Raw genomic sequence first — 12,098 nt, 5'->3', positions numbered from 1 at the left:
TCCTTCAAAGGAGATTGTTTTCTTTGATGGATTGCTGACTGAGAGTTGTCCATTACCACTTGTGCCACTGCTAACTCTATAATCTCTTCCCTTTGAGGAGGAAAAGAACCTATCCCACTGTCATTAATTGAAATGTTCAATTCTCCCTCCTTCAATGTATCATTAGGATAGCATTCCTGGATGTGATCCACAGGTGCAAGATTTGAAGTCTGGTCTATGTGATCGACCTCCAACTCCTTTGTCAACATGTCAGCTTCAATCTACATTTCATACCCACTTGATTCTGTACCCTGCATACCATTATCATTTTCCATCTGCTCATATGAATTATCATCTTCCATCTGCTCATATGGTATGCATATGGAAAATGATAATGGTATGTCCTCCTGAGTAGTGCTGACACTCTCTTCATTTACTTGTTGTAAAGTTGCACTTGTGTCTTCATAAGTCACCTCACTCTCACTTTCATTCACTTGTATCTGCATTGTTTCCTCTTTGGCCTTGTCATTTGCTCCCTTGACTTCTACATTGTTATCAGTTTCTTCTTCCAAGATTTTTCCTAACTCATCAAAATTATTAAGGATTGAAACCTCAATCTCAATCTCACCAGGTCTCTTATTGTTGGTTTTTCCTTTTTCATTTTTTTCAGGATAAGTAACAACCTTCCCACTTGATAGAACTTTAGGAACATATATTTGGCAGGGATATGTCCTTCCCTGGTGTCTTCTGTTTTTTGATACATATCCCTTTTCATGCTCCTTCACCTCCTTCTTTGCATCTTCATTTATGTTTGCCACCAGGTCAGGATGCAATACTCGACAGTCATCAATTGTATGTCCTTGTAACATGCATTGAGTGCAATATTTTGGCAAGTGATCATATTGTATTCTCACCTTTTCTACTCTGATCTGCTTTGTCTTCTCATCTTCAATTTCCATTAGCACACTCTTCGGTAGATCTGATAGCAAATCAACTTGAACCTTTACCCTTGCGCAGTTAGGTCTAGTTTTATTTATGGTAGCCATATCCAAACAGAGAGGTTTCCCAACTGCAGATGCCAAAGTAAATAATGATTCTTTTACAAAAAATGTGGGGAGTAGATTCGGAAAAGAGATCCAGGCCATGGCTACTGATGTTTCTTCCTCAACCTTAAAGGTAGAAGTATAAATTAATGGCCTCATTTGATATGTAGCACCATTCTTAGATTTCAACCAGTAGGCACCCTTCGAGGACATATTGATGAAATCCTCCATTAGAGAAAATCTTATCAGTAAGTGTCTATCTCTCAATAGGCCGATATCACACTTTCCCTTCACTCCACACTGTTGAGGGATGATTGTTCTCAACTCTTGCAACTCCGGCCATCCATAAGAAAACTTACCCACTATAGCATTTTGTAGATTTTCCATCTGCTCCATTCTTGATACTTCTGAAGTTGTCCAGCGCACCACCGGAGTACCCTCAAGGTACGATACCTCCTTCCTTGGTATGGGATGACTTTTGGCTTTAGGAGAGGTTCCATGCGTAAGTGTCTGAGCATAGTTTGGGGAAGAGTCAGTGGATGAAAGAGCTGGTTGAGTATTGTGGGGTGTTTGAGTGAGGAGAGGGAAGTGTAGAAGGTTCTGAATCGGCGGAGTAGCCGCCGGTGTTGGTTGGCCGGCGGCCAAGGCGGCCATGGTCTAGGTTTCAGAGAAGGGGCATGGGTTTAGGGCTTTTTTGGAGAGAGCGTTTTTCTTCCTCTTTTTTCTTTCCAAATACAATTTTTTAGAAGGAAAGCTAATGATATTTTAGTGTTATTTATGAAAAGCTTCTCTAGGAAGTTGCAAAATGTGGAACATTTTTTAATAATTTATGTGTGTCTACAATTTAACATACATCCCAAAGTAAATAAAGAGGAGCACAAACAGGAGATTGTCCATGTGGGACATTAGGGTGTGTTTGGTAGGAAGCGAAATATTTTTTAAAAAAATAAGTGCATTTATTTATATATTTATTGTTGTTTGGTAAGAATACAATTATATTATTGATTATAAGTTGTTAATCTTTCATCATTATTGACATCATAAAGGCGTTTTTTAGTAACGTAAAAAAGTGAATTTATGATTTTAAGCTAGGGAACATGTAATTTGTCGCGATCCACGCCTATAAGACTTGTGTCGTTTTGACTACATCATATTAAGCTTAAAAACGTGCATATTATGTGAATTTGAGTTACACTTTATCAAATTTTTCACTTTTTATTCATATTCCAATGTGAAATTTATTTAAGATATTGTGTGCACCCATCTTCAAAAATTTATTAGCCTAAATATCTGTCAGTCCTACTTGATCTGTTCCTATCAGTCACCGTTGTCAGCCGCGTCACACGATTGGCTTAATCTTAATTACCTTACTTATTCAATAATGAAAACAATTTAAAATGAGCATTGAGATGAATTCACTTTGTGTGGTATGTTCTAAAAATTCATAATTAAGTTAGGTAAGAGTTGTACCTTCCACAAAAGATCAACCCTTTAATGATAAGTTGCTCAATTATACCCACACTTGTTCAATAATAAAAATCGAAATTCAAATGATGCTACGTAAATTGGAACAAAAAAATCTAATGAAGAGTTGAAATTTTCACAATTATATAACAACTACTTTATTTTTTCTCCTTGTAAATTCTTATACAACTTACTGAATCATACATAGACTAATTGACTCTGATAACATATTCCCAATTTTTCTGCCTTCCAACTCCTATTCATCTTCTCAATAAAATCTTCAATCCTTTTCCTCAATTCATCCTCTTCTTTCTCATCACTTTTCTCAAAATTGTTGTCATCTGTTTCCTTTCTTGTTTTTGCTAAATACATTTTTGTGTCAATTGTAACATTAGCACTCACCCCTTTTACATTCTCACACTTGAAACTAGTGTCTTGATGACAAAATTGTTTACAATTAGCAGACTTGAAACGAGCAGCATCATCGTATGCTTCACTTCTGTTGTCTTGGTTTACCACTTTTATAGTCGATATGTCACTCGATACCAAATATGTATGTATTTTTTTTGATGTGATATGTGTGTACATTTTTCTATCAACTATATCATTAGCTCCCACCTCTTCTACATTTTCAAACTTGAAACTCGTGTCTTGATGATGAGGTTGTTTAAAATAAGCAGATTCGTGATATTGAACACAAGCAGTATTGTTGAATACTTCACTTTTGTTGTCTTGGTTTATATCCTTGAGTACCTCAATGGTTGATGCGTCACTCGATATCGAAAATATTTGCATTTCTTGTGACGTGACACATGTGTCCATTTTTCTAACTTGATAATCAAGATCATTCAAACCATTGTGAAATTGTTTTGCCTTGGAATTTCCTTGTGCTTCTTTTCTCTTTGACATGTCATGATCAAGAATATTGGTGGTGTTATCTTGTGAACTAGATTGAAAGCCACTAAATAGGAGAATGGCTATGATAAAATTGCAGAAACAAAATATAATGTGAGAATTGGCAGAAGCCATAAAGATCATCTCAAATGTGGAACTCAACATATTTGAAAATTTTGGAAAAAGATATTTTGGTTCGAGCCTTGAGAATAAATAACTTTTCGACAATTGATCAGTCAGTCTAGTGAATCTCGAATACCAGATAAACTTCAAAAACAAACTAGTTTGAAAGAAGATAATGATAAAATTGAGAAGATATTTAGGTATTCAACTTAAGTAGAATGTGATGAAGTGAGGCTATTTAAAGGTTTGTTTTGATTCTTAAATTGTGCCAAAGAAGCTTTTAGACCATTAATGTACATATGATATTTACTCTGTTATTTTTTAGAAGCTTCCCTAGGAAGTACTATCAAAATGTGGGACAATTTTTTGAATAATTTATGTGTTTCTACACTCTACATTACCCCTCCATCCCCAATTAAAAAAAAAGTGGACATGTGGGACTTCTTTAAATTATTAATGTGTGTTTACATTATAATATAATTATTCCGACGCGTTTATTTAAATTTTGTTTTCTTAATAGAGATTAAGTTAATCATTTAAAATTGTCACATTCTTTTAATTATCTGTATTATCAATAAGAAAATCTCATGCATATTAATTTGTATAATTAAAAAAAAGACATATTTTATGTGATTAATTTATCTAGGTAATGAATACACATTAAAAAAACTTTTTCAAAATATAAATCGGAAGTCCTGCACTTTACTATTTCTAAGGAAGTTTCACGTGTTCACTTTGACCAATACTCAACTATCAAGTCAACCCATTTTTAGCTTTCCCTCCGCACCTCACTTCTTGGGCACATTTTTTTTTATATAAAAAAAACAAACAAACCTTTAATTAGCCTTACTTCATCCCAATTCTCAACATTGGTAAATCTTGCAAAGTAAATTAGATAGGAACTTTGTCTCTAGTCCTTGTAAAATTGTTTTAGCAACGGATTATTCGTTTGTCCGTCGCTAAATCTAAGTTTTTTTAAGTAGTGAAATCATGTTGCGTTCCACATTTGAGTTTATCCTTATAGCTTTCTCCAATTCTCACATACTCTTTTGTTTTTGCAATTTGATCATAGCCATTTTCCTACTTGGAAGTTCCAAAACAATTTCAAAAGAGACCAACAATAGTATGAATATTGAATTCTCAAATGTCCAAGAAAAGAGAATCACTAGGCACTTCAAAACCAAAACATCTTGATTATGAAGTTAGAGAAATAGACATGTGTCACATCACAAGTAGGGTTGTTCACAGTTTTGGTTAAAACCAAAACCAAACCAAAAATTTAATCAAACCGAATAAAAAACCGACATTTGGTTTGGTTTGGTTTTAAATTTGAATAACTGATAATATTTGGTTTAGTTATGGTTATAGAAAAAAATAACCGAATAAATAACCGAACCAAATCGATAATTATATACATAAAATTTATAATTATTTATATGTATAATATTAGTTTTTCATAAATAATTAAAGATATTTTATACTTTTTAATTATTAATTTAATATTAATCCACTTATTTTTAAGGCCCAACAATCCAAGCCCAACTCTCAAGCCCAATTATAAATTCTAATAAACACTAAACAGCAGTCCAAGTCCAACAATCCAAGCCCATTAGCCCAACTCTCAAGCCCAATTGTAAATCCTCAATTCTAAATCCTAAATTCCTAATAAGCACTAAGCACTTAAGCAGCAGGCAACAACATGAGGTAAAAGTTAAAACTTTAAAACCCTAGTATCTATTTTTCTTTTACATTTCTGTTCCTCTCACATTGGTTTCTCACAAAGTCACAGACTCACAGTCATAGACTAACAGTGAAGTATGACTAACAGTGAAGGCTCAAAAGCAACCTCAACTCCTCAACCCCAAGTACAAGATTGTCAAATTTTGAGAAGGTTTATAAGAAGTTTTTCAAATTTTAAATTGATTTTAAGTTGTTTTCTTTTTTGTTTCGAATGTTTAAGTTGTTTTCTTTTCTGTTTCGAACCTCTGTGGGCCGTGAGGAAAAAAGAGCTTCGTAAGAATTTGAAGAATGTAGAGAGAGAATATTTGAATTGTCTCGGCTAGTCATAAACCGAATAATCGAACCAAACCGAACCAAACCGACAATAACCAAACCCGTGGTTATTATTTTACTTGGTTTGGTTATGGTTTTAGACATTTAATAACCGATTAAATTGGTTTGGTTATGGTTTTAATCAATAACCGACTCAAACCGAACCATGAACACCCCTAATCACAAGAAATGCAAATGTTTTCAATATTGATGGACACAACAACCATAGAAGTACTTCAGGATGTCAATCAAGACAACAAAGGTGGAGCATAATTATAACACATCAACCTCAAGCGTTAAAGATAATTATGATAACTCATAACTAATTTTCAAAAGGTAGACAATTTAAGCTCATCTGTGTATTGAGTATTGTTTTTCTACTTGGGTCTGCGAATTTTAAACAATCTCATCATCAAGACACAAGTTTCAAGTATGAAAATGTAGAAGAAGCGAGTGCTTATGGTATGATAATTGATAGAAATGTCTCAATTGACAGAACAATGCATTTGGCAAAAATGAAAAAGAAAGGATGTTTCAACAATTTTGAGAGAAGTGATGAGAAAGAAGATGAATTGAGGAAAAGAATTGAAGATTTCATTGAAAAGACCAACAGGGGTTCGAGAGGAGAAGTTGAGGATGTGTTATCAAAGTCAATGACATGTATGATTGTCATCAGTTAGTTTAGTTTATGTAAAAAAAAAAAAAAGGGTTGTATTAGAATGTTCAGAAAAAGTATAGGTGGTAAGTAGGCATTTGGACATAGATTTGATTGATTAAGAGGAGAAATTGACATAAGTAGTCGTCCATCAAATATGGTTAACTGCATTTGTGCCATTTATGAGTGCTCATACTAGTATAATAATTTTACGTTGAATTTGCTATAAAAGAATACAGAGATTTCTGCAGAATTAGTGTGGGTATTATTGGGAGGATGGACAAGCAGACACCACGACGAATCTCGTATATCGCCTGGAATATTTCCAGTGATACAAGTAAATAAGTAATCAAAATGGCCCCTATAAGTATTATCATCCCACAAATTTTGTTTACTCGTGTTTGTTAGACATGAACCATAAAATCCTTCATCTATGGTAGAAAAAAATTCTAATGTGGTTTCGGTTTATAGCCATCAACAGCGAAGTTTCTTGTGGCAACAGGGAGAGCTAACCGAATTCCATCAAGTTCAGGTTTTGCAATTACCTGACAACCTAGACGTGACCTGAAGACGATGAATGTAAAAGAAATGAGAAGCTATAAGATCATGGAAACTGCTAAATAGTACACAAAGCAAAGAGACATACGTGTCTGTGAGACCAAAAGCAAGATCCAACATATCATTTTCATCATCTGTTGGATCCTCTAGCTTGTTGTAGTACTCCACATCCTGTCAAACGTCAAAAATATAGATAAGAAATACAGCATATTTATCTGATCAGAACAACCAAGATGGTATTGAGTAGCTCGGTAGCTCCCAGCCAGGCAGAAAGAAGAAACCAATGACATTATCCCGATCACAATTACTTACCATAACAATCACATGACATGTAGAACAGGCAAGTGAAGCTTCACATGCTCCTGCATCAAAGGCCCTACTATTTTAGTTAAGCTAACCACAAAGAATCTGTTGCCATGCTTAGAAATGTTAATACCACAAAAATATCTAAAAGTGTTCTTATTAGCAATGTTTTTATTTATCTGACTGTCCTAAAACCAGAATAAGTTTGTGCATGAGTCAATCATGTAATTTGCCTAGAAATATGCATTTGTGGCTCATGGAATATCTAATGCTGAAGTGGAAACTGGAAGGAGTATTGAGAACATAAAAACTGTTATTTAAGAGTCTTAATAAAATCATCCCTTGTGCATAAATTCAACCACCGTCTCTCCTTATAGATGCATTACAAACTTCCCTTCTTACAATCACCGTCACCGCTTCAGTAGTATCTCTAGTATGAAGACAATGAGCTCACAATGCTCCTGGTGCTCCTTCTGGAACTCTTTGAGCAAAGTCATCCCACTAACTTTGAAACAATTTTGGGAATTCCAACACGTTATGCTCAAATCTGTAAACAAATACTACTCTTCTTCTCCATCTTTTTTCAAAACTTTTGCAGGATTGCAAGTGATGACGTTTGATGACAATTCTAACACGTCCAGTAAATGCCTCCCAACTGACTGAAACTAATACCAAGGTTCACTAAGTCACCTTATCATTTTTTAATTATCAGCAAACTAAGTAGTTAAGGATGAGAAGATACTTTCAAGATATATGAACCAAGATGCCTCAACAAAGCTGACCTTCAAGTTCAATGTCATTTTCATGTGCAGCTTCTAACATAGACATTCCAACAGGGACCTTGATATGGTTCTCTTCTCCATCCTTGTCAACAAAAGTTACAGATATTCTGCCAATCACAGAAAGAGACCGTGGAAAATTAAATTTGTCGTAACTAAATTAGTGTGGCATAATCTCATGTCATTCCATCCATGCTAAATTGTATAGGTTAACCAAAACAAGATGACGATGTATGCAATCAAGGAGATAGCATGCAAGTTCAATAATTACCATCATATAGAGAAGGCTATTAAATCTCTGATACAAAATCTATATTAGTGTATTAGATGTCAGAAAACATAAGTTTGAGGACGAAATGCTTGACTGTAATAAAAACTTCTCCTAGTGACATCATGCATTGGGCGCACAAAAGAAAATGAGATATTTGTCCAAAATTTTAGGTAGTTTTTGGGAAATCATAGATCTAGACTAGTAGGAGTGAGTGAATTTGTTTCATGATTCTAGAGTGGAAAAGAACAAATCCAATTTTATGAGGATCAGCTCTGATCCAGTTAAAACAAAAAAAAAATTACCGAACACATACCTAGAGCATCTCAATCTAGATAAGTTGATTTAGAAAAGGCCCTACTTTATACATAATCTAAAAACTCTTCTTCCTGTCCATGTATATGTTCATGGCACCAGTTACTGCTAGTTTGGCAAATTTATATGGTGTTACTTTCAACAGAAATTGTGTAAAAAATGGTATCATATCGAGTGTACTCTAATAAGATCTGGATCAATTCAGGAGAAAAAAGAAAAGTAGTTGAAGAGATCAAAGCTAGTCTAATCTACTCTAAAATAGAAATTTTCCAAAAAGAACCTAAAAACCTTTGAATCCTAAATTCCATTCAAGACTTCCCCTTTAACAAGTGAATCAATCACCAATTTAATTCGTCTTTTTTGTAAAGGACAATTGTAACCAGCAACATAATCTCATATCCCGCCTACAGAAACCACAAGTACCCTCATTGAAGAGGAGAAAAGAAAAGAGAACGGCATAAATAATTCATGCAATTCATGCAGAAACTTACTTTTGTTTTTCCTCATTTCCTGCAGTAGTACAAAATTGTTCATGCCTCTGAAGCACAAAGCAAAGTTCAGTGCATCAAAAAAGGTGATAAAATGATGTTACAAAGCAAAACCATTTCCTCACACTGTGAAAAAAAAAACAGAGAAAGAAATACAAACCAACAAAGTGGGGTGCTAATGAGAGTCATAGAACATGAAGTAACTAATAAACGATTCCTACAACAGTAGTAACTATTACATTCATCTAGCAAAGCTACTGACCAGGACCTGTGTAAAAGGATATTGCAACAAGTGTGTTGATGTCCTGGGGAAACAAGCTAACGGGGCTGCAATTCATTAATAAAGAAAAAGCAATTGAGAACATTACAGAGTGAAAACTATGTAGAAACTGAATCTCAAAAAAAAAGAGAGTAGAAATTGGATATTTGGGTGAACCAGAACCATCTATCAGGTTACACAATTGCCTGTTCAAAAGAGTCTTTCTGTGCATCAAAAGAATAAATAAATAAAACCTTTTTATGTTCTTTGCATCATTCTCACTGTTTTGGAATACTGTCCTCTTTCTTTTAACCCATACGATCCTAATGAGGAAGACTGGTGTAGTTCTCCAGGTTTTTTATCTTTCTTTTGGTAAGGTAAATAATTTCATTAATGAGGAAAAAATCCTCTATATACAAGAAGTATAGCAAAAAGTAGAGAATTAACAACATGATATGATTCTCCACGAAAATGTCCAATCTTCGATACACTAGAAACTCATTGGGGCACAAAAGAGAAACTAGAAAAGAGAGGTCATACCTCAAAAGTACATGATCAGTTTATATTACCCTCAAACACTCTCCTATTGTTTTCTTCCACTGGCACATGAGTGATTGGGCAATGTCCCAAGCTCGTCGATTTGTCAAATTATCGTTGTAATTCTCCATTATTGAGGTTAATAATGTTTTCAATAGTGAAGAGACCAATTTCTAGATCCATATGTAATTAAATCAAACTTTTATTGTCATATGCATTTCGGAGATGAATGATGGCAACCTGACAAGAACCTACCCCAACTTGTTCCATGAATAGTATCAGACAAAAATGTTAGGGATAAAACTTCTTTAAAGAGGAGAGCTGTAACACCTCAGTTTCCATACACTGTCATATGCTTCATAATAAGCATTTAAATATGTAAAACAGCTAGTGAAAACATGGATAAATTTTGCACTCGAAATCCAAATCTTTGTGTTATTTCAAAACTCTTGTACTAATAGAGAAGAAATCTCGATAATCCTTGCCTATTGATTACAAAGTTCATTAGATTCTTCAGGAATATTAGGATTGTTGGGTAGCGCCAACATCCTACCTATGGCAAGGCCCACGAGGGGGATGGGGTGGCCCAGGTTAGAGTCATGATCAAACATGATGCTTGCTTGGTGAACTTAGTTAAGAAATAAAGTTGTGCCTTTATTATTAGCTATAACTTTTGGCATAATGGTCAACACTTGATCCTAACAAGTGGTATAAGAGCCAAGGTCATGGGTTCAATTCCCAGGAGCAACATGTTGCATAAAGCAGGTGTTAGGAGGGGGATTGTTGGGTAACCCAACATCCTGCAAGGCCCACGAGGGGGCTAGGGTGGGTCAGAGACATGATCGAACATGGCGCTTGTTTGGTGAATTTAGTTAAGAATAAAGTTGTGCGTTTACTATTACCTGTGACGCTTTCATTATTTATTTAATCGTTATTTGTTATTAGTCTTTATTTATTTGTATTTATTTGTTATCTATTCGTTATTTGTTTGTTGTTTTTCTCATAAAGCTTTTAATTTTCTATTCTTATCTAACATTTTTTATGCATTTATGCTTTTACTGAGCCGAGGGTCTCCAGGAAACAGCCGTCCTACCTTGGTAGGAGTAAGGTCTGCGTACATTCTAACCTCCCCAGACCCCATGTTGTGGGATTTCACTGGGTTGTTGTTGTTGTTGTTTGTTGTATGATGGTAAGCGCTTGATCCTAACAAGAATGCAAATTGCATTGAACTGTAACACCCCAATTTCCAGCCTTTAATGCTTAGGACACCATTTTCTCCCAGCTTACCTCCCAATTTACCTTTTTTCGCCTTCTTTTCTTCATTGAAACTCCCAATAGCATAACCCCCTAACACTCTCTGTTTTTAACCAAACCAACTTTGTAGCATAAACTCCTTTCTATCACTTAAATCTAATAATTTAGGCTTTGTTTTGCAAGAATCAAATAGATTGAAGAGTATTTGGAAGCCCTATATTTGATTAAAAGAGAGATCTGATCCATTCCCTCCTATCCTTTTATCGTTCATTCATAAACTTCATAGGAATACGACCAAACTCAAAAAAAAAAACACAAATTTACTGAAATTAATGCAAATACAATTAAAGCTAATAAAACGTACCACTGATAGAATTCAAAGGTAACAAACTCCTGACTGTCGCAGTGCAATAACTCCTCCGACCCACTTTCAGCAATATCTGTAATTGCAACCGAAATTCTTCAGAACTAAAGTAATTAAATTTTGTTGCGTATAAAAATACCTTAAACATAAATCTTAATTAATTCAAAATACTGTCGCAGAACAACTCACAGAAGCTGAACTATGAGCAAGAAGAGAGCAGCGGGTGAGCCGGTGGGCATGTCGGAGGTTGTGGAAGCCCACCATTTGGGGTCGCTGGAGATATACGAAAGGCGCGATGAGTTTAGTACTATACTTCCCACAAAAACCCACCTAAAACCCCTTTGCCTATTATTAATGGAAAATATTTTTATTCAATTTCATATAATTTAAGGATATATTTAAGGTTTTTTTTATTAAAGAGGAAATAACAATTTTGATCCTTGAATTATTGTCTTATTTCATTTTTAATCCTTTATAATTCAACTAAATACATCTAATTTATAATTAAATAGTTTGTGCAACTTTGATCCCTGAACTAAAACACAGGGTAATGGCACTTTGAAAAACTTAATAGATTCTTTATTTAAGAAATTAAAATTATATAAAAGAAAAAAGATACACATAAGGAGAATAATTTGAATTGGGGCTACTGTTGATTCAATTGTCGTTAGAATGTTAGCTCCTCTAAAATGGATCACCGTTATAACTAATATTTATTAATTGGTAGTTATCTTGTGCTACAATTTATAAATGTATGAATCAT

The 12,098-nt window shown here is 34.3% G+C and overlaps 1 protein-coding gene across 4 annotated transcripts; it reads right to left on the bottom strand.

Moving 5' to 3' along the window:
* Positions 1–6,357: 6,357 nt before the first annotated feature.
* LOC129887973 (adrenodoxin-like protein 1, mitochondrial) lies at positions 6,358–11,692 on the bottom strand. Of its 4 annotated transcripts, none has more exons than XM_055963236.1 (8): positions 11,525–11,692; positions 11,336–11,411; positions 9,184–9,248; positions 8,925–8,971; positions 7,854–7,960; positions 7,081–7,130; positions 6,857–6,939; positions 6,358–6,774 (listed from the first exon to the last, which is right to left on the bottom strand). In XM_055963236.1, the coding sequence occupies exons 1-8, from the start codon at positions 11,597–11,599 to the stop codon at positions 6,660–6,662; spliced, it is 618 nt and encodes a 205-aa protein (XP_055819211.1). In that variant the 5' UTR covers positions 11,600–11,692; the 3' UTR covers positions 6,358–6,659. The 4 variants fall into 4 exon arrangements, with proteins under 4 accessions (XP_055819211.1, XP_055819212.1, XP_055819214.1 ...); XM_055963237.1 differs by having other exon boundaries at positions 9,190–9,248; XM_055963239.1 differs by lacking the exon at positions 9,184–9,248 and having other exon boundaries at positions 8,925–8,943.
* Positions 11,693–12,098: the final 406 nt, after the last annotated feature.

This window comes from Solanum dulcamara, chromosome 4 (genome assembly GCF_947179165.1).
Source record: "Solanum dulcamara chromosome 4, daSolDulc1.2, whole genome shotgun sequence".
Taxonomy (NCBI): Eukaryota; Viridiplantae; Streptophyta; class Magnoliopsida; order Solanales; family Solanaceae; genus Solanum; species Solanum dulcamara.
This window is presented reverse-complemented; position numbering and strand designations above follow the sequence as displayed.